Consider the following 24,309-nt stretch of genomic DNA (forward strand, 5'->3'; position numbering starts at 1 on the left):
ACAATAGGTAAAGAGGAGTTGTTGATTGGGGTGAGCGCACTACGGTCTATACTCACTATTATTGTGTACACATACGTGCTATAGTGACGGAGTTACTATTTATTGTCTCCAGTTTTATAGAACAAAAGAGCGATTCTTATCTTTTAATATTGATAAAAATTACCAACCAGTGAAGCAAAAACATAGATACTGAAAAAAACCCATTCATGTACCATTAGACTGCACATGAATACTTACGTTAAGATGATGAAGAGTGGTACTGTTGTTGTTTGACGTGATGTTGTTTCCGAGCGGAATGATGTTGAGGATGGGTCGAGGCGTCAGTGGCACTGCAACATTACAAGATTTCTGTATACTACAAGTCACAATTTGCTGTTGCAGTTGTGGATTTAATCGAGAAGTTTCCAGAAAGAGTGAAATAGCATATAAAAGTTAGTGCATTGCTAAGAGAACTTGTCTGGAAGAGTTATGTATTCAACTGTATTCTATAGAATTTATTCATTCGCTCCAATGGGAAATCCTACTTACAATGAAACAAATAAACTTGTAAGAGGACTTTAAGACATGCAAGTGGATAAATGGAAAAATAAGAGATAAAGCTGGTACTGTAAAGAGACTGAGGTGAAATATTCAGCCTCTTGAAAGATCAATGGCTCTCCTTTAGTCAATCTTGAATTTAAATGGAAAACTGAGGGTATTGGTTTTGGAGAGTTTCATCCTGAGTCCCATACGGATGACAAAAATTGAACAAGGCTCGATGTTTAAGAGTACTTAACTTCTTCTATAAATCTGGGAGTTCGCAAGGAAACCGAAATATTGAACACTGCATTGTGTCCAAGACTGACATTCCTGGCTGATGAAACGGACCAATCTGTCATCAACAAGTTAAAAATTCATTGAGCTTGTAGGAGTGACGTAATTATTTTTGGGCTTATTATCAAATATATATTTTAAATGGTCATCCCTATTTGTTACATGTCGGAAGTTATAAAACATTTAGAATATGAAATATCAATTCACAAAACATACAACACAGTATAATACAGATGAGACGGCAGTACTTTGTGGCTGGATGTCAGTGAAATCTTTATTCAGACCGTCCAATTGAAAAATAACTTCATCTGTTATTTATCAATACAATACAAAATTGTTTAGTAGTTTCGAGAAAATGGTGTGTGGGTAGATCTAATATTACCTAAATCCAAACCTCACTTCTGTGGACTGTCGTGGAAACTTCGCTTAAATGTATGAAAACCTTATCAAGATATTTAATAACACCCACCACTCGTGGGTGGCAGGCGTGTGAGTGGGGGGGGGGGGTGGTTGGAGGATATTGAATTGATATTTTTAGAATCACGACAGGTATCGTTGAAAAGGTTGCTAATGAGTATAATCTTCACTGATTACTTTTTTGACGACAAAAGACTGTTAAGACTGCCGAGGCTTGAATAAAAGTCGAGGATACTGGGTTGAAAAGTGTATTAATAATACAGCATTTGCGCTACTTCTCGCATGCCGGGACCTAAAAAGTAAATAGCAAGTTAATAATAAATCGAATCATACCTCGGTCTGGTGACTACAAAGAACCATTTTATTGATATTTTATGAAAACTTTGTTTGCAATTGGATGATATTTACTAAAAAGTTCTACAAAACTGTTCGATCTTGTAATGCCGTAAAGTTTTCGCACTAGGTACAACGTAAAAAGTTATATTCTGAAACGGTCTGCATTTGTCAGGATCTGTTTATTTTAAAAGTCGTATGTTACTGTGGAAATTATTCTCGAATATAGATGTGTTTGTGATTCCAATATTATTTTTGCGTAAGCAAAATACTTAAAATGAACGCTATTGCACAAATTTCACAAATATACTGGGATAACAACTTTTTATAATTACAATTATAAGAGAAAGCTGCTCTTTAATTTCGCTTGTTCTCTATCATGTTATACTGTATGTAGGAGAGATCGGAAAGATTATCAAAAATATGTATCGCAGAACTTGCGGCACTTAAAAAACGGTGACTAGCCACTGCACACGGCTGTTAGGAACGTACAATAACAGAGAATACAGCGATGGTTGTAAACGGCTGAAATATCCCTTATTTTAGGGTAGGTTACCTGTGAGCCTGTTAGGACACCTGAGGTCAGCGGTGGCGGGCGATGAATCATGAGGACAGATACACACGAACTGGTGTTTGCCGACAGGCTTGCAGGCTGCCTCGTTCCCGCACAGTCCAGGCCTGCAATCTCCCTCGTGGATCTTCTCTGAAACATCACACTTCTTACTTAGCATACAGTAGGCCTAATTGAAAATTTCACAGTTAGCTAAAGCCCAAGTGCTACAGTGCAATCAGTGACGTATCAAGAAGTTGTATTTGGGGGATAAACCCATCAACTCATTTGTTTATTAAATATGTAGAGTTGTAAAATTATCATGAAATACTCAATTTAATTTTAGGCTGAATTTGTAACTACATCTATAACTACATTGTCAGAGATCTGTATTATTTATATACTACTATTTGAGGGGGGGGGGCAGTCTTCCGACTTCCCCTGAAAACACCGCTGATTGATCAGGCACCGAAGATCTAAGGTGTAACCATGATTTGGCTTTGAAACGGGAGATGAATCTGATTGAAGTGCACACCGTGTGGGGTATGGAATAAATGATTTAAATTAATATAATTCAGATAGACCTAATTCAACATAAAATATTTAACTATTTTAAGTATTTTTAACACGTTGAATTTTTGTTAAATGTTTTAGGGCTTTAGGGGGATGCTATCCTTTTAACACTCCGTAGTTGAGTCACTTATTAATAATAACGAACCAGTAATCAAACAAAATTTAAGAGGAGTCAGTTGTCTAAGCAACGAATCTCGTTGTCCTTTCCTATCACATTGCAAGTCTTACGAGTATATGAAAAATAAGATCATGTTATAGCCTATTCTTTATACACATTGACCAATGTAGGCTGTAATTAGATATTCTAACATTGGTCCTGAATGTATTTTTGGATCATGCAGACAATAATGCTGAAATACGAGTGGATAATGTGTGAGGCTTTAGTTAGCGATATGCCATCAAACATTACGCAACTTGAGCTATATCAGTGATTCTGAACATTAATTATGAATTAGGGCCGAAAATAAGCAAATCGAGCTTGTAAATCACAATCATCATTAATAACTTTGATGCTTGTACAGATGTTTTAATCGACCCAAGTTTTATTAAATATAACTTTCCATAAGCTTGTTGCTTACAAGTTGTTACAATATAAACGTATAGTTCTAAGTATTGATAAATTATTTTGGAACTTCCACATAACAACTTTACGAAGTCAAAGAATATTTATTAATTAATAAATGTGGTCGTATTCTGTTAAGTAGCAGGTTTAAACAAGTTATAGGCTATTGAAATACAGTAAAGAAACATGTTTTTGTTAAATTAAAGAACTAAAGAAGAAGTAAATATACTTAATGAATAATTGTGTAACAACCTAAGGTCACACGAATGGCATCACATCCGGACTAAGATAGAACGTTTTCCTTGTTTTTTTTTCTGATAATTTTTTAGTTTAGTTATTTAATCAAACGTGATTATTACGAAAAGAATGTGTTTTCTTTTATAGATATTCACATTAAATATAAATATCTTGTATTATTTTTGTCACCGTCCTCTTGGTAAAAATATTTTAAGAAGGGCGCAATTTTTTTCCTGGGTGCCCAAGAAAGTGTAATCCACCACCGCCACATCTCTCTGCCGATTAGCTTACGTTAGCGTGACCCTGAAGAGATCAAATGAAGACAAAAACTGGCTTGATAGTCTAATTGGAAATGGAAATTACCTGTAATGAAAGCGCTCTATTGTTGCATTCCAGTAACACATTTAGACGTACTACAGGATTTTACAGCTTATATATGTACTTGATTGAGTAGGTATGTAGCGTGCCAGGAATTACATCTATTGAGACACTCCTTTTATGATCGAGGTAAAGAGCGGGTCCTTCAACCCGTCAGTGGCGACAGCTAAAAAAAGAATATCGGAATCCTTTTTTTGTGGGTCCTCGGTTATAGAAAAGAAATTGAGAGGAAAAAACAATGACGAAGCTTAATTTAGAGTCTTTTGTTTCGTGAGACAAGACGAGATCTGACGGGTAGAGTAGATAGTCACTCTTAGCGAGACGATAGCAGATTTGAGAGTGTTTCAGAGGGAACAATAGATCCGGTCCTCCACGGCTTAAACAAATATGGCGGCAGCGGGTGGTCCATATGGTACCACCTGGTCTCACTTCTTCGTGCTTTTAATACATCTCCGTGGCATCGCTTACACTAGGTGTCAAGTGTAGGCCGGCACGCCGACACGGAGTGCCATGATGAGCATATCGAATTGTACAACACTTGGAAGGTTCTTAATTATATGATTAACGTTATACATCTCAAAATAAAAGGGTGTAAAAGTGTTTGAGGTTCTGATTGGCTAAAATCAAAATGGCTGCCAATACAGCCGTGGTGCTCCAAAACCGAGACGTAATTGCAAATATTGAAATTTTAGACTTAAATACCGCTATTGTAATAAAAACATTTTAGTACAAAAAAATTGAAATAACGACAGATAAACGCAGGTGGGCATACGTTTCCAAACTAACTCACGGCCGTAAATATAATTTAATTTCACCATAAAAACTACTATTTGAAAAAGTGTTGGCTGGAGATAAAACTACTACTATACAAGCCTTGTGCTGCGGAGTATGAGTTAAGGATAATGCAGATTAGGCGGTGCAATTAATGTTTCAATTGAACTAATTTTGTCTCAATTTTTGAACGACAATCTAGTCATAGGTCCTTAAGACATATTTTTAAGGCAGGAAAAGTATAAAAAAATATTTTATCATTCCACGAGATTGAAGCAGAGGCTTTTTTATTAGGATTAACGATGAAATTTGTACAGTATGTATATAAAATATTACTGGAGGGAATTACACGATTTTAGTTGCAGCAAAATTTAATTTCCATAAAAATACGGATATATTAATAAAACCATGATTTTTAAAATTATGAACACAAAGTATCCTTACGTAATAAATTATTGAAAACAGTCAGTCCCTAAAAGTATATCCCGTTCAAACTGTACACGTAACGTGGAACTGTACTAAACGAGTAATGTAAAACTGTACTGTACACGTAACGTAAAACTACTGTATATATAAACGTATATCATTCACGTTTTTGTCTTTTGTAACCACAAAATTACCTAAGTTTCTTACTTTTAATGCCTGATAGTTTTTTTGTGTCTTGGAAAATTATCTTAAATGACAACGACTTAAAAAATAAAACAAATAATCCCGATAAAATGGATTGCACCATTAAAATCTGGCCTGTGTTCACAGCATCGTCTGCAGATTCTACCCTTTATTTTGTTTGATATCTTCAGAGCCGAGTGTACATGAGTAAATCTATACGCGGCGAATCAGAGTCCATCAACTTAATGAGCTCTTCATGAAACGCGTTTTATTCGCTCAAAGCTCTACGTTTTTGAGCCTATGAGGGTCCTTGAAAGGCTATATTGCTTTATCAGATCCCGTAACAAACTTGTTCTAGGAATTTAGGAATAGATAATTTATAATATTTTGTATGTTTCTAAGCATTTTAATATTTTAGAGGCATTATTTCGAGGGATATTTTTCTCTCATTGCCAACAGTCGGGATAGGTAGAAGATTAAATTTTTGGGGTTCCATGAGGGCTTTTAACCACTCGAAAAGCTCCGAATGTCAACCTGCACAATTCTATACTGAACGTGAGTAACATATGAGATATTTAAAAACTACCGATCTAAACTGGTTTTACTGTCATTAGAAATCGAGTATTTTCATCCGACTACATTAAAAAGCAATCACCGGGATGGTTGAGACCTTATATAACGTGTGGAAGAGGAAGTGCAAAGCAACTAATTCAATATGCGAGCATCCAACACGATGAGTGGAAGTAATGCTACCCATTGCCCACACACATCTAATACAATACGAGACGGTAAATATTGCTAGATGGTTGGGTTGTCACACCTCCTTTGGGCCGCAGCCCAACACGGAATAAGGAGGGGCTCGGATTGTGGGCAGCGGTCCTCCATAATCTACCTTTCTTCCCAGTAGCATGTACACGGTTATCTCAATTACTGGCGTCATGGTCGTCGTTAAATAATATCGCGCGGAGTATATTAGGCTCATTTATATGTAGAATATCAAAACCTTTACGAATCAATTACACTGTACTGTCAAACTTAAGTCTGAAATTTATAAAAAGCTGCTGATTTTATCAGGTTCGTGAAAAGTTACACTTTACATTGACGGTTTTATTCCGCCAAGCTCTTTAATTGAGGCCCAACACAGTCCTACATTTTTCAAATATTACTTTTTTAGATCAAAAGACTATTCGTCTGCCTGAGGTACACAATGCTGACAAATCCAAGCTTTTTCTCATGATTCGTGAACCTAAACGAATTATAAATTTGACTTGCACGATTTATGAAATGTACAGAAGAACAGAAATTTGATCCTACCTGTTGAGTTAGAGACATTAATGTAATACAAATATATTATTAGTTTAACGATGGGTTTCAACGAATGGCATTTACGTGGTTAAATCAATAATCAACTGGAACAGTTTAGTTTGGTTAATAGCTAAAATATTCGTTCCCAATTTGATTTTTCATTCAATCCTTACACATTGAATATAAAAACTATTAATTTTTGGGGTTTACTATTTAAGATCTTTAAACAAATGGTTTGTTGGCTATGAAGGTGTTCGTAGAACTTTTAAACACGTTTTTAAATATTACGATTTTAGCTTGGGTATGATAAGAGGCATGAGAGATTATTGCAGCGTTGCATACTGTTGTGCGATCTACAAACTAAAAAAGTGCAGACAAGCTCAGGCAAACAAATACAGAGAGGAGCGAGATAGAACGTCAGCTGTTTAACGTTTTGTTGTTTACTTCAACGTATCCACCCCTCCCACCCCCCGGCCATTACCAAAATGTTATGAGCATATTTTGAAAACACTCTGTGTAAAGTGAATATATAGTATAAAGATAAGGTTTAATATGGTTTTATTTAAGTAGAATTAAAATAATAAACTTCCTACTAAGACTACGGTACAAAATAATTTTTAATTAAAAGAACAATTCCCGCTGCTGAACAGTTTTAATTACCGGTGTCAGTAGTACTGCTGCACTGTCACTGGAGCCGAAAGCCCAACTCATATTTTGTTAATTATCGCAGCAGTCATCTAGGAATTTTACAAAATCACATGTACATGATGTTGCTATTTTTGTAGATTACACACATTTATATTTTATTATGTTTAAATAAAAAAACTCCTAAATCTTACAATAGTTAAGTTATCATCACAATCTACCAGTGCAATTTTCCAATCATCTGATTAGAGCAGCTCAACGAAAACAGCTGATTGTTGGAACTCACCAACTGCGCTGTCACATAACAGTAGATATCTTTTAGTAGACATATAAAAAAATATTTCCTTTATTTATCAACTGATTTTCTTAAACCTCGTACCTTTGGAACTGTAATTAAATGTTCTACAGAAAACACAACTGTAACTGTTTCCTCATATATCATTCTTAAGATACTGAATTTAACATTTTTAAGAAGTCGCCATTTTGAAAAAAATTAGTGGAGAATCAACATTTTGTCTATTCAGTTCTATAGGTCATTAAGCTATATACCAAATTTCAACTTATTACATCGGTTCTAAAATTAAAATTGTTAATAAAAAAAACAAAATGGAAAATTTTAGGGTAATTATTGAGTTTCTGAATGTTTTGCGTTAGCTTTTGATCCATAAATAATACCTGGAAAGATTGGTAGAGGTTTATGGAACATCCTGAATTCCATTAATGAACAACCAATAACCAAACCGTATGCAGGGTTGTAGTAATTTCGTTTTGCCTGGAGATTTAAAGATGTTTATTTATCCTGAAATAAACACCGTTTGAACAATAATAATTTTTTTTATCCATAAATTTATTAAAGTATTTTAAACACACACAATGTAGTATGTGGGTTCGATATATTGAATTTGAAGGAGAGACAGAAATATATCCTCTAATATCTAAGTGCCTGTTTTCCGATATCGGTAGCGAGTTTCCGGGAGTCTGCGGATATTTCCCCAGAGATGCCCTGAAACTGTCTACAAGCCGGCCGGCGACACTGACAAATCCTATTAACCGCGAGTTCATTTTTGTTCCGAAGTTGTAATTACTGTACCACTTCACTCACTTCCGAGCAAATGTCGATTCGATACTATCAACGGTTTAGTGCGATGTATTGATTCACACTTCTATCGGTATTTCTGATACAATCTTTAAAATTTAATTCCGCAATATTTTTGTAAAATTAACAATTTTAATTTTTAATATGATACATATTCCACTTCAATAATATCATAAATACAAAATCTGTTAATAAAACTGCTTGGAATTATGACACGTGTTTAGTGAATTGTGTTTTGGAATCGACACTTTTGAGTGGTTCACGGTCCAGATTATACCGACCAGATTTCAATGACTGGATGCAAATAGATGGATGGTGCTGATTAAGATGCAAAGGGCATTCTTTGAAGGATATCCACATCGTTCCTGCATGGAATACAACTGTGCTTCCTCCTCAGTAGGTTAATGGTGCAAGCCTCTCCACAGGAGAACGATATCGTTAGAAGTGACACCGAGATACTTAAATCATTATAATCATAACATTTGGAGCTCTATCAGAAAAGTTGTCTGAAATAAAAGGTTCGCGTTGTAACGTGGAAAACAACACGGAATGTCTGCATGTGTTGTAGATTACAATAAGAATAAGAACACCGGGTACATATTATGACCAGCTTCAGCATCGGACTTATTGGGGAGGAAAATCTAAGAAAACTCTGAAACTGAAGGATCGAAATTGTCAACAGTTGTTTTATATTTTGAAAATTTCGCAACAGTCCATGTTACCTTACCATATTAATTACGTAAAAACATTTACGATTTTAGGGTTTCTCTCATTTCGCCTGTAAAGCTTGAACGTCCCGAAACCTTGGAAGTGATATTAGTTCATGGGTGAACACTGTGTTGGATAAATGTATCCGAATTTAGCACTACTGGCTTTTAATCTACCGAAATATGAAATATGCGAAACTACACAACCGACTTTGACTATATCACTGCACTGAAATTTAATATTGCTTAATTTGTACTTCCTTACAAAGAAGAGAGATTCTTTTCCTATCCATAAAGTTTTACCGGATACTCCGTATATATCTCATGGTTTGTGTAAAGAAGTAGCTAATGATTTTAACTCCTTTTTCTCCGCGGTTGGACACAATCTGGCTAGTGCCATCGATTCAAGTGGGGACCCGGTTTTGAGTGATGCGGATTACAGACAGAACACCGTGTTCACATTGACCACTGTTACTGAACTTGATGTAATACGGCACGTGACTGGACTGCGTGGGGGATCCGCCCCTGGACGTGATGGTGTCTCGGCTGATATGTTAAAGGACAATATTTATATCTTCTCTAAGCCCCTTCTGCATTTAATAAATTTAAGTATTTCTTCTGGCATTTTCCCAGATAATTTTAAAATAGCTAAGGTCATTCCCTTGCATAAAGGAGATAGCTTCTTAGATAAAAATAATTTCCGCCCCATCAGTCTTTTAAGTGTATTCTCCAAGATCCTTGAGCGTATAGTTAAAGAACAATTGGTTGCCTATCTTTCTAACAATCAAATCTTGTGCGAGTGTCAGTGTGGGTTCAGAGAGGACAGGAACATTTCTAATGCTCTTTTTGATGTCAATAGACAAATCAATGAGGCTATATCTGACAACTTGCACATTATTTTAATAATTCTTGATTTGAGGAAGGCCTTTGGCATCATTGATAGAAATAGGCTGCTCCTTAAATTGGATGCCACTGGAGTTCGGGGTAATGCGCTTTCATGGTTCTCAACCTACCTTACAAGTAGGCTACAGACCGTGCCTGTCTGTGGGACAGAGAGCGACGCGCTTCCGGTGGACTACGGGGTGGTTCAGGGCAGTACGCTCGGCCCAATTCTGTTTTTGATTTATATTAATAATATCTCTAAATTGAATTTATATGGCAATCATGTTTTATTTGCTGATGATAGCTTAATTTTAATAAAAGGTAGCGATTGGGGTGATGCCCGTTCTAACGCTCTACATGACCTCATGGTCTTAAAAAAATGGTTTGACCAAAACATTCTTTCATTAAATACATCAAAGATTAAGTTTATGCCCATCTCTCTCCGAGAGACCACAGACTATACCCTCGGCGACCTCGTGGTTCATAATTGTGGCAGTTACAACAATGAACTTTATTCGTGTGAAACTATTGAAAATGTATCGTCTTATAAATATTTGGGTGTCTTCTTTGACAAGCGTTTAAAATGGTCTGCACATGTTGAATATGTAAAAAAGAGAGCAAGGAAATATATATTTGCGTTTAAACACTTAAGTGAAATTTTAAATGAAAAAGAAATCAAACTTGCTTACTTTGCCTATGCCCAATCGTTGTTCTCGTTTGGAATAATAGCCTGGGAGCGTATAAAACTCTTTTACAGCCACTGCAAGTGGTTCAGAAGGCAATCTTAAAAGCCGGTTTCAAAAAATCTAGGAGATACCCAACTGACACTTTATATCTAGAAACTGCCATTCTATCAATTCGAAAAATCTTCATTAAAACACTTCTTGTTCACATTTATAAACATTTTTATACAATTTTCTCTACAACTTCACATTCTCATAACACACGATATTCACGGAATATTGGAGTCGCATCAATGCAGATCAGTAAATCCTTCTCTGCTACAAATTCTCTTTATATATCCCATCTTGTGTATAGAAATATCTGTAAATACTTTCCAGACAACCAAATATTCACCTCACCTTCAATACTTACATGTAAGAAACGCTCGAATGAATGGCTGTATCTTATCAGCGCGGAGGAGGCCGAGGCAATTATCACGGCTGATTACAGAAGGACCTGACTTTGGACCCTGCCTCCCCCCTCTTGATGCCCCTTCAACAGCACTGATGCCTTTAGATGGACTTTTCCTATTTTGTACATTTATTTGTTTTATTTTATAACAGTTCGTAAAGAAATTGCTAGTAATGTGTTAGGTTGTTCTGCAGGTAGACTTTTTGATCCTTAAAACACACCACTCCTTAATTTTGCTTTTCTCCTCTTTTAATATTTCCTTTAAACTATTTGTAGTATTTACGCTGATAAATTTCAATACCGTATTATGTGGAGTGTGTGTGTGTGTGTGTGTGTGTGTGTGTGTGTGTGTGTGTGTGTGTGTGTGTGTGTGTGTGTGTGTGTGTGTGTGTGTGTGTGTGTGTGTGTGTGTGTGTGTATGCGTGTGTTGATGTTATAGTATGATAATTAATTAATTACCAGATTCAGTTCGTCCAAAATCTCCAGGGAAGCAGCTCGAGCCTACGCACAGGCTTTTCCGCCCATGTAGGCTCATTTCCTAGGCCACTTTAAATTTGATGTGTATAATATTTTTATGTATAATGTTGTTATGTAAACATTCAACTAGTATAGTAACAAGACAATATAAATTTAATAGTAAATTTGCACACATGTAAATATTTTTTGGAAATAAAACTATGATTCAATTCAATTCCTCAAAAGTGGGCTTTCCATCAGAATTTAGGTTTCCGAGTCACAGTGAACAGTGACAATAATACAGTAAGCAATAGCGTTATAACAATATAACAACGTAGTAATAGCAATATGAAAGAAAATAACATGACATAACAATATAATGTAAAAAGGACAAAACGAAACAATATGGTGACATATAAATTCTAACAAATCCTTACAAAGAACATAGTAACCACGTGAACAAACACAACAACTGTGAACTAGAAAAACAATTGCTTGCACTATACAAAAAAAAAAATGTAATGAACTAATTAGCTATAACGATACACTAAAGTCAACAATGAGAAGTAACAATAACTAAATTGGAAACAATAAACCATCTTATAGTACAATCGCAAAGGCTAGAAATAAAAATAACCATTGTAACAAGAACGCTTAGAAAGGAAAAAGAAACAAAACAAAGTAAAAGGCCTACTTAACAGATTAACATGACTATTAACAAAGAACAAAGAAGGTACTAATCAAAGGATGTGACAACGAAAACAAGTAACTGCACGCATAAATAATAACAGTCAAGGTAAGATGTGGTAAAATGCATTAAGGAGAAAACAAGAGTGTAGGAAGGAAAATGATACACCACTTCGAAACATTGCTTATCTTCAAATATTATATAGTCTTGTTGTGGAAAGCAATCTTCAGGCAACACATGTTAGTCCGAAACTGCCAATAATAAGTATTCGCTTGTATATATGAGTTTAAGGAGGCGGAGGTATATTGTGATTGGCTGAAATCTAACCGATCATCGAACACCTATGACCAATATGGCTTTTTCGCAACAAGCTGCCAGCTTTTCGACAATTTGACGCTGTTAATAGAATAGCTATTTCTAAAGCTTCTATAATTATCCTGGGGCAATAATAAACTGTTTCCACGCTGTACTAACAGGAAGACTTAATACATGGAAATGTACTACTAACGTTGGATGGAGGGAAATTATTGAGAAATAACAGTTTTGTGGTCAGTAGCGTAGCCAGAAATTTCGTTCGGGGGGGTCCGAAACTGGGGGATCCGGGGGACGTTTTGTGTGTTATTTGCCAATTCACTGGTAAAAGGTAAATACCAAAAACATGGAGCTTTAGTAACTACGCCTTATAGAAAGTGGAAAGATGTAATAGGCAAATTAAACTCTCACAGCAACTCTAGTACCACAAATTTTCTTGTATAGCTACAGAAACTTTACGAAGTTCGATTCTGGCCGAGTAGAAGGCACCAAAGTGATGTTGGATCAGCGACCAGGTCGCTGTGTTGGATTCACTGGATAAGAAAGAAAAAGAACAAACAGAGCTTCACTCAAGCGTATAATTGACTCAACTATATTATGTGTAGAAAATGAAATACCCCTTCGGGGACATTTGCCCACTGACGGCCGAAAACCCTTCAGAAAAGAAGGGCGATTTTCGAGCGTTGCTCGGGTACAGATCAAACTAACGGTCGGAAAATGCACCGGAAAAACTCTACTGATTAGAAGTTCGGCCACTTTGGATTTCACTGATTGAGGTATTTATGAATGATTTATAAAGACGACTTTTTGGATCATTACACTGTAGACGAGCATATAACTATCGGAAAAATCACTTTCGGTCGAAAATAAAATATACCTGAAATCCTCTAATGACTAGAACTTTAACTACTTCGAATTTCGATTATTGAGGTAAACGTGGTATTTTTTGATTGAGTTAGGACGACGATTTTTTGTTATAATTAAACTGTACTCGACTACCTATATAATTATCGAGAAAAAAAATCACTTCCGGTCGGTAAATACCGAAGAAAAGCTCTCTACTGATTCGTTTTGACGATTTTGGATTTCACTGGCTGAGATAAAAGTAGTACTTATAATTATGTTAGGAGGACATTGAATTTAGAGGTGAATTCAACGACTAATAAATATATAATTATCGAGAAAAAAACCCAAAAATAATCACTTCCGATCGGAATATACTAAGGAAAATGAAATACTACCTCAGTCAGTAAAATCCAAAGTAGTCGGACTTCTTATCAGTAGAGGTTTTCCGGTGTATTATCCGTCCGGAAGTGATTTTTTCAATTTTTCTTCGATAATTATATAGTTATTAGTCGGCGTTCAATTGATACCCAAAATCAATGTTCTAACATAATTCTAAGTACCACTTTTATCTCAACGACTCAACCAGTGAAATCCAAAATCTGAATCAGTAGAGCTTTTCCTCGGTATATTCCGACCGGAGGTAATAATAATATAAAAATAATAATACTTTTTATTGTGTCAACAATTATAAAAATTGCATACACTCGTCAAATTAAATTATTTAGAAATATGTATATCTATTTTAAATTTCCCCCATTCATACCCGTTCATACACAGTCCACACTCATTCCTAAGACTCATACATACTTACAGCCATACGTTTTAAAATCTTCTAAATTTTACCACAAGAAATAGAGGATGATCGAATTACTTTAAATTTCATCCCAGCGGCTCATCATAAACTCTTCCACTGAATAAAACACCCTCGACACCAAAAAGTGTCTCAATCAAGCTTTAAATTTTGTTGGTTCATTCAAATTTTTTATTTCATCAGGTAGCTTGTTGATCAGCTTAACACCAACCTCGGATGGCAAACGTTTGAATGCGGCTGTTCTGTGCGGATGTAACCGAAGGTTGTCCCTGCCTCTTGTCCCGTATTGATGGACGTCCCTGCCCCGGACCAACTCGCACTTAAATCGGCAGTACAGGGCGACATCGAGGATGTAGAGACAGGGCAAAGTTAGCAATCCAAGCTACCTAAAGGCATCTCTGCATGAATTTCGGGATTTCAATTTTGAAATAATGCGGACAGCTTTCTTTTGACTTCTAAATACTCGCTCAAATTTGTATTTAGAACAGCTGCCCCATAGCCTCAACCCGTACGTTAGATGGAGGAGTACAAGGCCGAAGTAGGCCATTTTTAGTACATCCCAGGAGAAAAATTTTGAAAGGTTCCGTAGAGAAAATGCCTGAAGAAACCTTTGAGCAGGTACTTTCAATGTGATTGTCTCAAGTCAGACTTCGATCAAGGTACATTCCGAGGAACTTGGTGGAATCAGTTTCCTCTATGAGGACATCGTCCGCCATCACAGCAGCGCGATCCTCAATCTCTCTTTGCCGCAAACAGAAATTTAGTGCATTTTATTTGGAGTTATTGGTCCTAAGATTTAATTTAGAAAAAAAACTGAATACATGAATTCAGTTCTAAAAAGGTAATTATTTATAATTCATGTTTTGTTGGAGCTTTAATGCAGAGCGTTGTATCGTCAGCATACTGGACCATTTTCCCTCTCAGGAGCGATGAGTTCAGCCTGCTGACGTACATAAGGAACAAGACTGGTCCAAGTATAGATCCCTGTGGGACTCCATAGGAAAAAAGTCGCTTATTTAAAGTGATTTAATTGTTTTTTTTTTTCTCGATAATTATATATGTATTAGTCGGCGTTGAATTAATACCTAAAATCACCGTCCTAACATAATCCTAAGTACCATTTTTACCTCAACCACTCAACCAATGAAATCCAAAATCGTCAAAACTTGAATCTGTAGAGAACTTTCTTCGGTATTTACCGACCGGAAGTGATTTTTTTTCTCGATAATTATATAGGTACGGTGTACAGTTTAATGATAACAAAAATCGTCGTCCTAACTCAATCGAAAACCCTACGTTTACCTCAATCATTGAAGTCCAAATTAGTTGAAGTTCTAATCAGTAGAGTTCTTCAAGTGTATTATCCGACAGCAAGTGATTTTTTTTCGATAATTATATACACGTTTACAGTTTAATGACACCTAAAATCAACGTCATAACTTAATTCTAAGCAGTCACTTTACGTCCCCACGACGAATTTGAACGATGTGGTCGCTAATTTAAACTGTTCGCCGTGTTACGGTTCAGGTTACTTTGCGACGTCACGTGACCGCGCCCTATAGAAATACCGTGATTACACTACACTATTCGAAAGGCCGAGCCCAAAAGTATCGTTTAATTCCTTATGATTTAAACGAAAGGACAATTATATTTTTAACAACGGTCACTTCAATCAGTGAAATCAATCAATTTAATGTTTGTGGACAAGAGTAATGATAACTGTCCTTTTTCTTCCTGCTCCATGCTTTATTTTTTAATGTCTTAAAATTTCGGGGGGGGTCCGGACCCCCTGGACCCCCCCCCCTTCGCTACGCCACTGTTTGTGGTGTTTTGTTTGGAAGGCGAAATTTAAGGGTTCAGCACATCGCCTTTACCACTATCTTCAATATCACCGTTTTTTGGAATTGTTTATTCTGATAACGAAGATGTTGGGAATGTTCAGAGAATACTCCTACGTCACTATAGACGTAATATTACACATTGTACTCCCCCCCTCCCCCTGTAGGGGAGGGTCACGTGACGCAGCACGCGGCTCGGCAGTGAGCTCCCTGTGATGACGTAACTTTGAAGCTATCGCTGGAGTTATCACACACAGGCTGTTGACTTCCAGAAGATACAGAGAGTAAACAGTGGCAGCATGAGACAATCTTTCAATCGCAGGACTTTGAATTTCCGATAACGATAGCGGTTTTAATTAAACGTCGTTGAGAAACGGTGGGGGACGTTGACTCCATAGTAGGTCACTTGTGTTGCCGGTGTGGGAGTTTGGAGCCGACCATAGAGTAACCTATTATATTTGGGTCTAATTTGTTACTCTATGGTGATGACTGTTGTAGAGATCTACGACTAGGGGGTACAAAATTATCGCTCTCCAGACTCTGAGGTCACGAGGGTTCAGTATTGAGGATATTGTGATATCCTACAATCCCTGTCCTTTTTCTACACCCCCCATATCTTCGTTTAATTTCGTGGCAATTAAAAATAGATTAAAGTTTACGAAAAACTGCCTATGCTGCATATGAATCTTTGTTAAATAGTCTATGTTGTGATAAACAGTGGAGTCTTACCCAATAGACAGTTAACAAACTCAGTTAAATCAAATTTGAAATCAGTTTGTGAATATAAAACAAAATCTGTATATTGTTTAAGTAAAATTATAAGTGATTGATCAAGTGGTTACCGTTTGGAAATGAATATTCAATGACAGCACAAAATTTGATTTAATCGGAGACGGAAATATCACAAAAAGGATTTTTGTTTATTTTCCCGTTCTTTTCTCCATCTCTAATTCTTTATATGTTTGGACATGAAAAATAAATTCTAATTTGAGTTACAGTTTTGAAATTTTGTAGAAATAAATAAATATATAAAAATAGTTTTTGGATTCCGACTTTTAAATTTTAATCAAAACTGTAAGATAAACAAAACTGACGCAACTTAGAGACCAAAGGCCAAATAAATTGTTTATTAACTCATACAATCACCCCACGAACTACACATTTTCATACGTCAATGGACGTCGCAAATTCGGCGTGAAAAGCCTTTACTGGATATAAATCAAGAATTTGAATAACGTGATCGTAACTCAAACGTCACAGATTTACAACGTCCCCGCGGTGTAATACTCACCTCGTCAAATTTGTTCAATCAATAGCGTAATTCCAAATATATCAAAACACTTGGTACTTGTTTGTTTAGGATTTATGGTTACTAACTGGTAAAATGTAGTTTTGTTCCCTGAAGAATATAAATCCTAGAACATTATTTTAATGTTACTCCAACCAATACTGACAAAGAAACAATTACTTCGCATTTCTTTAGATTAGATTTTATATATTTCAAATGTTTTTTAACTTTAAGTAGGATTATGTGGTTTGGTTTGCCGAGATAACAAAAAATATACATGTGTCTTTTTGATATTCAAACCCCTTCCGGCACAGGTAGATTATTCTTGCATTTTGAAAGATAAGTAGATTTTAATGTGGATATCAAGTTGATATTAAATTTAATGTATTTTAGTTTGGGGGTTAATTTAATTTAATTTTTAATAGTACGATCCTTTAATCATTGACATACCATATACTAAAGAAATAACCATTGACATGCTATATCGATTTATATAATTGATATAGCTTCTTCATCTTTAAGTTTTACTACATATAAATAGTTATTAGCATAAATCTGTTTACAAGAATGTGGACTTGGTTTGGTTGCAATTACAAATTATTTTTGCGTAAACATATGCATTAATGTTATTGTGTACATCTCTCCCAACTTTATGCGGTAACTATTTCGTAACCTGGAAAAGAGGTATTACAAAATTATAGGAACAGTAAATGACCCTAGAACGTTGTAGCTTTTCTCTATTTTCCTGTATTGTGCATAATAACCGAGGCATCCTTTTGAGAAATGCTAATGTCTGCAATCTTTAAGGCTTATCAGATATTGAAACATGTATAGGATACAAGTTCTTTAAGATTATTCAAGTTTAAAAAAGTTCGATTTTTGTGTATGATAAACAATTGACAACAAATATTTTTCATAAATGGAAACCACCCGTTACAATAATTTCTCTGGTTGATGAGAAAGAACTTAAGAACATAAGAACTTAACCAAGTTTGTTTCCATGTTATCGCACAGTCCATCTGTAAGGCCGTCTTGACTTCTAATAGAATATAAAAATCTCATAACAACAAACTTTGTAACTGATCCGAGCATTCTGGAACCACTTTACGTTTTAATACTGAAAATACAACTTCTCTTATTAGAAGATTTTAAGGATGCCATCTTGAAACCATAAGAAATCATGACTTAAGTCTCAACTTTGGACAGTGAATCGTCTGTGAATGTTACAGTCACATTTTGTTTTATTACTGTAACAAAGAAATTACGTGAAGTACGTTCATTATTCTCTTAACAAGCTGAGTGAAATAATGATGCATTAGTAAATAAATACACAAGAGTGCATAACAAGCTGTTGTTATTCGTAAAGTAGCGAAATACTGTGCGCTGTCCCGTAGTCAAGTTACAAGCTACAAGGTTGTTACATTTCTCCCACTCTGACCCAGTTTTACAAGAAACGTTAAGAGTTCTAAACTATATGCAGTATTGGAACTGGCTACAGCTTTGTGTGTTTTCTTTAAAAAATCTCACAAATAACTGTTTATAAAACCTTAAAAGAAAAGAAAATTAAAAGAAATCAATTGTTTAGTTTCAAAAATTTAAATACAAATACTATGATCAATTTCTTTAAACTCATGCATTGTTATAGAACAAGTATGCAAAATTGTACGTCTGTATCTCAAACATTTTTAATGTTTTAGTATCATTTCCCCATATGAAAACCAGTATTTACGGAAAACGCGAGTACCCATTTTATCTGTTATGCAAAATGATGCATTACATGACATGTATTTTTACTCTAACTTAGAGCGAAAATGTCACAAACATGACATGAGTGCATGAGTATGTGCGTGAAGGAGAATTTGACTCAAAGGTTTGCAAATATGTATTTTAGATTGAAGGAAACAGGAATTTTCCGGTCATTTCCCTGTGTTCAGTGATACAAAAAATCAGTAACACTACGTTTCGAGATTTGTATCACTGAACGATGACAAATGTTTGGAAAATCCTGTTCCTTCAATATCCTTCCATGGTCAAAAACAAACGCCAAACAAAGTATTTTAGATTATTATGTAAGTAAAAATTTAGTTAACATACATAGGAAATATTAACGGTTATTTTAGTTTCTTTATAGAAACATCATGTTTGTAACAAAATATTTGTACAAACTACGTATGAATTTAGGAGGGAATGGTAGTTAGCTGCCGGCCGCGCCTCTAGAACTACAGTTATATACAAACTGCATTATAAATATGAATTGGCCAGAAATCCAGAAACTTGGACTTTAGTGAATCAGTGGTGATGAATTGTAATAGATCCAGAAACTTGGATTTTGGTCGGTCAGTGGTGATGAATTGTAATAAATCCAGAAACTTGGATTTTAGTCGGTCAGTGGTGATGAATTGTAATAAATCCAGAAACTTGGATTTTAGTCGGTCACTGGTGATGAAATGTAATAAATCCAGATACTTAGATTTTAGTGTATCAGTGGTGATGAATTGTAATAGATCCAGAAACTTGAATATTAGTGTATTAGTGGTGATGAATTGTAATAGATCCAGAAACTTGGATTTTTAGTGTATCAGTGGTGATGAATTGTAAAAATTCCGAATATCTATTGTTTATAATTTATATTCGGTATAGAACCCCCCGCACTTAAGTAACATGCTATGTTAACTGATAATACGATGATGATATTAGAATTTTATTTAACAGTTTTATTTCAAGTTGTTTAAAAGTTTATTTTAAGTCAAAGACGTAAAATAATATAATTTAAAAAAATTTTACTCTGCTATGTTTTAAAATTTATTCAAAATATAAACTTTAGACCTGACTACATGCATATTAAACTGCCATCGGAAAGTCTCCTTTGGTTTATACAAGTAAGAGAAAACTTCTCGTGGTTCATGTAAAAGCGCGATGCATCCAAATAAACAGTTAGCAATTATACAAAAATAAATAAATAAATAACCGATGTACCAGCTCGATTTACAATATAATTTCTTTTCCTTTATTAGCTACTTAAAATATAACATTTACAAACAGTGCCAAAGACCTTCGAGAAAGTGTACAATTTCAATGGTGAAGTAAGTCGACGTAAATTCAAAGGCAACAGGAAGTAGAGACAGAAAATCTTGGACGTTAGTCTCTAATTTACATTTCCGAGTATTCCTCGCCTTCTTACATTATTCAGGATATTATTTCATAACGAGGAACGGCCGTCTATGTATGTTACGCCAAACTTAAATTAATTTTTCAAGAATATTTGACTTGACTCGTTGACAAACATGATGGTAATCACACAAAGTAAATACAACAAAGTCAGAGGAAAACAGACAACTAACTTGATACTTAAGAATAACCTAATTTTCGTAATGGAAGACGCGAAATTTCTAAACGCTAAGGATTTAAACGTTGTCATATCCACGTATAAAGTCTATCCTAATTTAAGATCGGACTAAAATGTAGGTAAATGAGATCTTCCTGTGTAAGACTGTTCGCTTTTCGGAAAATGTCATGGTCTTACCTTTGTTTAGACGATGCGAGTCTCCAGTCTAAAGCCTTGCACCATATCAGTTCATACTCAATAATTACTTGTTTAGGAATGAAAATATGGCTCGGGGTTTGAATCCGAGCCTCCGCAGTGTTAATCGAGTATTAATATTAACCATTCATTATCACGGAAGGTAACCCAAACGTGACCTTGGCATTTTCTATGCGAGCGCATATTGACAGGGAAGGCCGACTTCAATACACCCTCAACTCTGTCATACTGAAAATCTACGTCCAAGTAGCTGAATCCCAGGATAACAAAGTAGATACATTCACACAAAATCCAGATAGTGAAGGGAACTTGACCTCGAATTACGGAATGAGATGAATTAAAACAGATTAGTAACACATGAAACACAAACGTATATGGAAAGGAAAAAGTGTTCATCCAGTTATTTTAATCACCTAAATCGACAACGCACAACGAGTTACTGTGTAATAGCCACAGAAACTCACATTTCTCTCGCAACAACGCAACCGTTCGTTATTTCTGAAATCTCTTCATTCTCTCGAATTTCACACTTTTTACCGTTGCTCTGTTCAATTATCGGAAAAATAACTGAGAACGTGGGTGAGTACATTCTGAATGTAGTAAATGCTACTGAAACACTAAACTACAATGGGGTGGAATCCCAGAATCGGAAACAGTAGCCATTACGCATTGTTTCAAACTGAATTACAAAGTTATAAACCACCAAAATTGATAAGATAAGGCATTTATGTATCAGGCAGTGCCTAAAATTTTAAATTCTGTATGTCTCGGAGAAATATTCTTACCTAGGTCTGACACTCAAATGTCTTTAGCTGGGAATTTGCTATCGCACTATTGGTTTGAAACAACTGATGGCCTTTGAAAATGCTCTACTAAATTTAGTGGGTCCTTATAATACAGCTTTTTGATATTTAGTTTAGTGCCATGATGGCTGATATAAATTTTAATTTATTTTTGACTAATATAAGTTTTGGTAGCGGACAACTAATTGTTATGCGTGAACTTACTTTACTTTTACTTGGTCTTCGTTTCCATAGTTCCTGTACAACAAGACATCGTCCATCACGGCAATTCAATTTAAAAATTACATAGATTTTGGAAGTATCAACGAGGCTACTTTCATGGTCATTGTTCTGGAACGCCCTCGGCAAATCAGATAAGTGGTTGATCCGTGACCTCGTGAACAGGGTGAGACAACTTCAACGTAATTCCAGAATTGATATCAATAGGCAACGTTTCGGAAATACAAAAAATAATTTCAGTCAAAGTAATTAAAGCCTTGAGTCAAGAAGTCATTGGGTTACAAGGTATCAATAAATATTCGACATCTTAATGAATAAAATACTTCACCTCCTAGTATATAATGAAATATTATCCAAAATCAAGATCAAATAGACGGATTTGTAAATCCTCCTTGAAAATTCTCTTTTTGAAACCTTTCTTTTCATTCAGTCTAACGTGTTCTAAGGTATCTGTAAAAATTCCGTAACCTCCGATTTTTCCAATCCACTCCATAACATGTTTTACAATACGTCCCTAAGAAATACTATTTTTCCATCTCTGTGGAAGGCTGTGCTTGTCCATTCCAAGGGATGAAGTAAGGAGGATTTGAGGTGAGGTGCGGATATCCTTCAGCAGGATTCCCCGAGTAACGATAATTTATTGACGGTAGAAGCGGCGATATTAGCCTCTTACGTTATATGTACTACTGTCAAAGGGCTTGGGATTTCTACTTCAAATATTCATAACTAGTATGCTTAAAGAAATCTTGGCGTCGACAACCGTACACAATGTTCAGTTTTTACCGGTAAAACATGAGCGTAGTCTATTCGTTATTAATTCATACCCATAACCAAGAATTTTGATTTCTTTTTATTTAAGCAGAACACTAAGGAAAAGGGAAAAGAATTCTGAAAACCACTCTAACCATCTTTGCTTTAGACAAGCACCAGGCTAATGAACCTGCCATTTCAAGAAAACTTGAGTAAATGCATGCGGAATGAATAAATGTTTGCTTTAGAAAACGGTGGATGTTCAAGAGCTGTAATTCTGTTTCAGTTTTCCTTATTGCACACTTGCGGTTAGAGATCTTGGGATAGAAAACGTTTGCCCTATAATTTGTTCGGTTGACTGTATCATTCAGTGTACTAAAATGAGAACAATTACTATTTGAATTGTCACATGTAATATATGTTTACTTTCTCAGACACGCAAATGCGCGAGCGAGCGCACACACGCGCGCGTGCACACACATTCAATTCATACAAGGGACTCTAAGAATATCCATTTTAAATTTAAATATAATTGAATAGTTTACGCATGAAAGCATAACAATCAAACAAGGATTAGGAACACACACACACACACACACACACACACACACACACACACACACACACATATATATATATAAGTCAAATATGTAAGTAAGTATATTATATAGTAAAATATATTAACTTTCAATCAGATTTATGTGTATAGTATAATAATGTATGTACATAAACACTTACATCAATTTAAAATTAAATAACATGTTAGGACTACATGGTCTGCACTAAATATAATATTAGAAGTACCTGATATGAGGAAAGAAAGGAAAAGGCATCAGTTCTACTACTTGGGACCAAAGATATTTAATGGTTTTGTGGAATTTTGTGGCAATGCGATTTATTTTGAAACAAAGCCGAAGGTAAAAATGAAAGCGCGTCAATACATCGTAAAATACTCATAATATTTTGCATGAATATTTCTTAATAAACACATTTTTACTGTTTTTACTTCGTTGGTATATATTTATATTTCTGGTTTGCTTTTGTTACGTGGAGATGTTATATAATGTCGTTGTTCAAAGTATATTTTTGTTAAATAGATTTTAAGTTTGTTATATGTTATTGTTATTTATTTAAAGTTTATTGTTGTTGATTAGAAATATGTTTTATATTATTGTTATTAATTCCTAGATGTTTATAAAATGTTATTGTTGATACAAAATGATTTAAAATTGGTTTTGTTTATTTATAAATCTATCAATGATTTATACAGTCTAGGTGGATGGTCTTAAAAATTATAAAAATATAAAACTAATATAAATGAAGTGTGGTGAATAAATTGAAGTAAAGTAATAGAAAGTAGAAGTTTATAGGAGAATTAAATTAGGGAACACTATTGTAGATCCTGGTATGTATTTGGGTTATTAATAATTTCAGTGTTCATTATGTCAGATTAGTGCTGTTGATAATATTAAGATTAATGTTTGTTAATGCTGTAAATGTAACGAATTCCAAAAGACTGGCTGATGAACAGTTTGCAATATTGAACTATAATAATAATTTCTAATCCCGCACGCGCTTGAGCGCATGGGATAATGTAATGCATATTTGAACACACACACACACACACACACACACACACACACACACACACACACACACACACACACACACACACACACACACACACACACACACACACACACACACACACACACACACACAATATCGATGTTTATTGAAATTAC

The 24,309-nt window shown here is 35.0% G+C and overlaps 1 protein-coding gene across 1 annotated transcript in view; it reads right to left on the reverse strand.

Moving 5' to 3' along the window:
- The window catches only part of LOC124364632 (BDNF/NT-3 growth factors receptor-like), a 94,948-nt gene that overhangs the window by 16,931 nt on the left and 53,708 nt on the right, over positions 1-24,309 (reverse strand). The window contains exons 3-4 of the mRNA XM_046820252.1: positions 2,120-2,266; positions 238-329 (exon numbers count right to left, since the gene is read on the reverse strand). Of these exons, the coding sequence (XP_046676208.1) occupies positions 238-329; positions 2,120-2,266 (239 nt within the window). The remainder of the gene's footprint in view (positions 1-237; positions 330-2,119; positions 2,267-24,309) is intronic.

Source organism: Homalodisca vitripennis, chromosome 6 (assembly GCF_021130785.1).
Source record: "Homalodisca vitripennis isolate AUS2020 chromosome 6, UT_GWSS_2.1, whole genome shotgun sequence".
NCBI lineage: Eukaryota > Metazoa > Arthropoda > Insecta > Hemiptera > Cicadellidae > Homalodisca > Homalodisca vitripennis.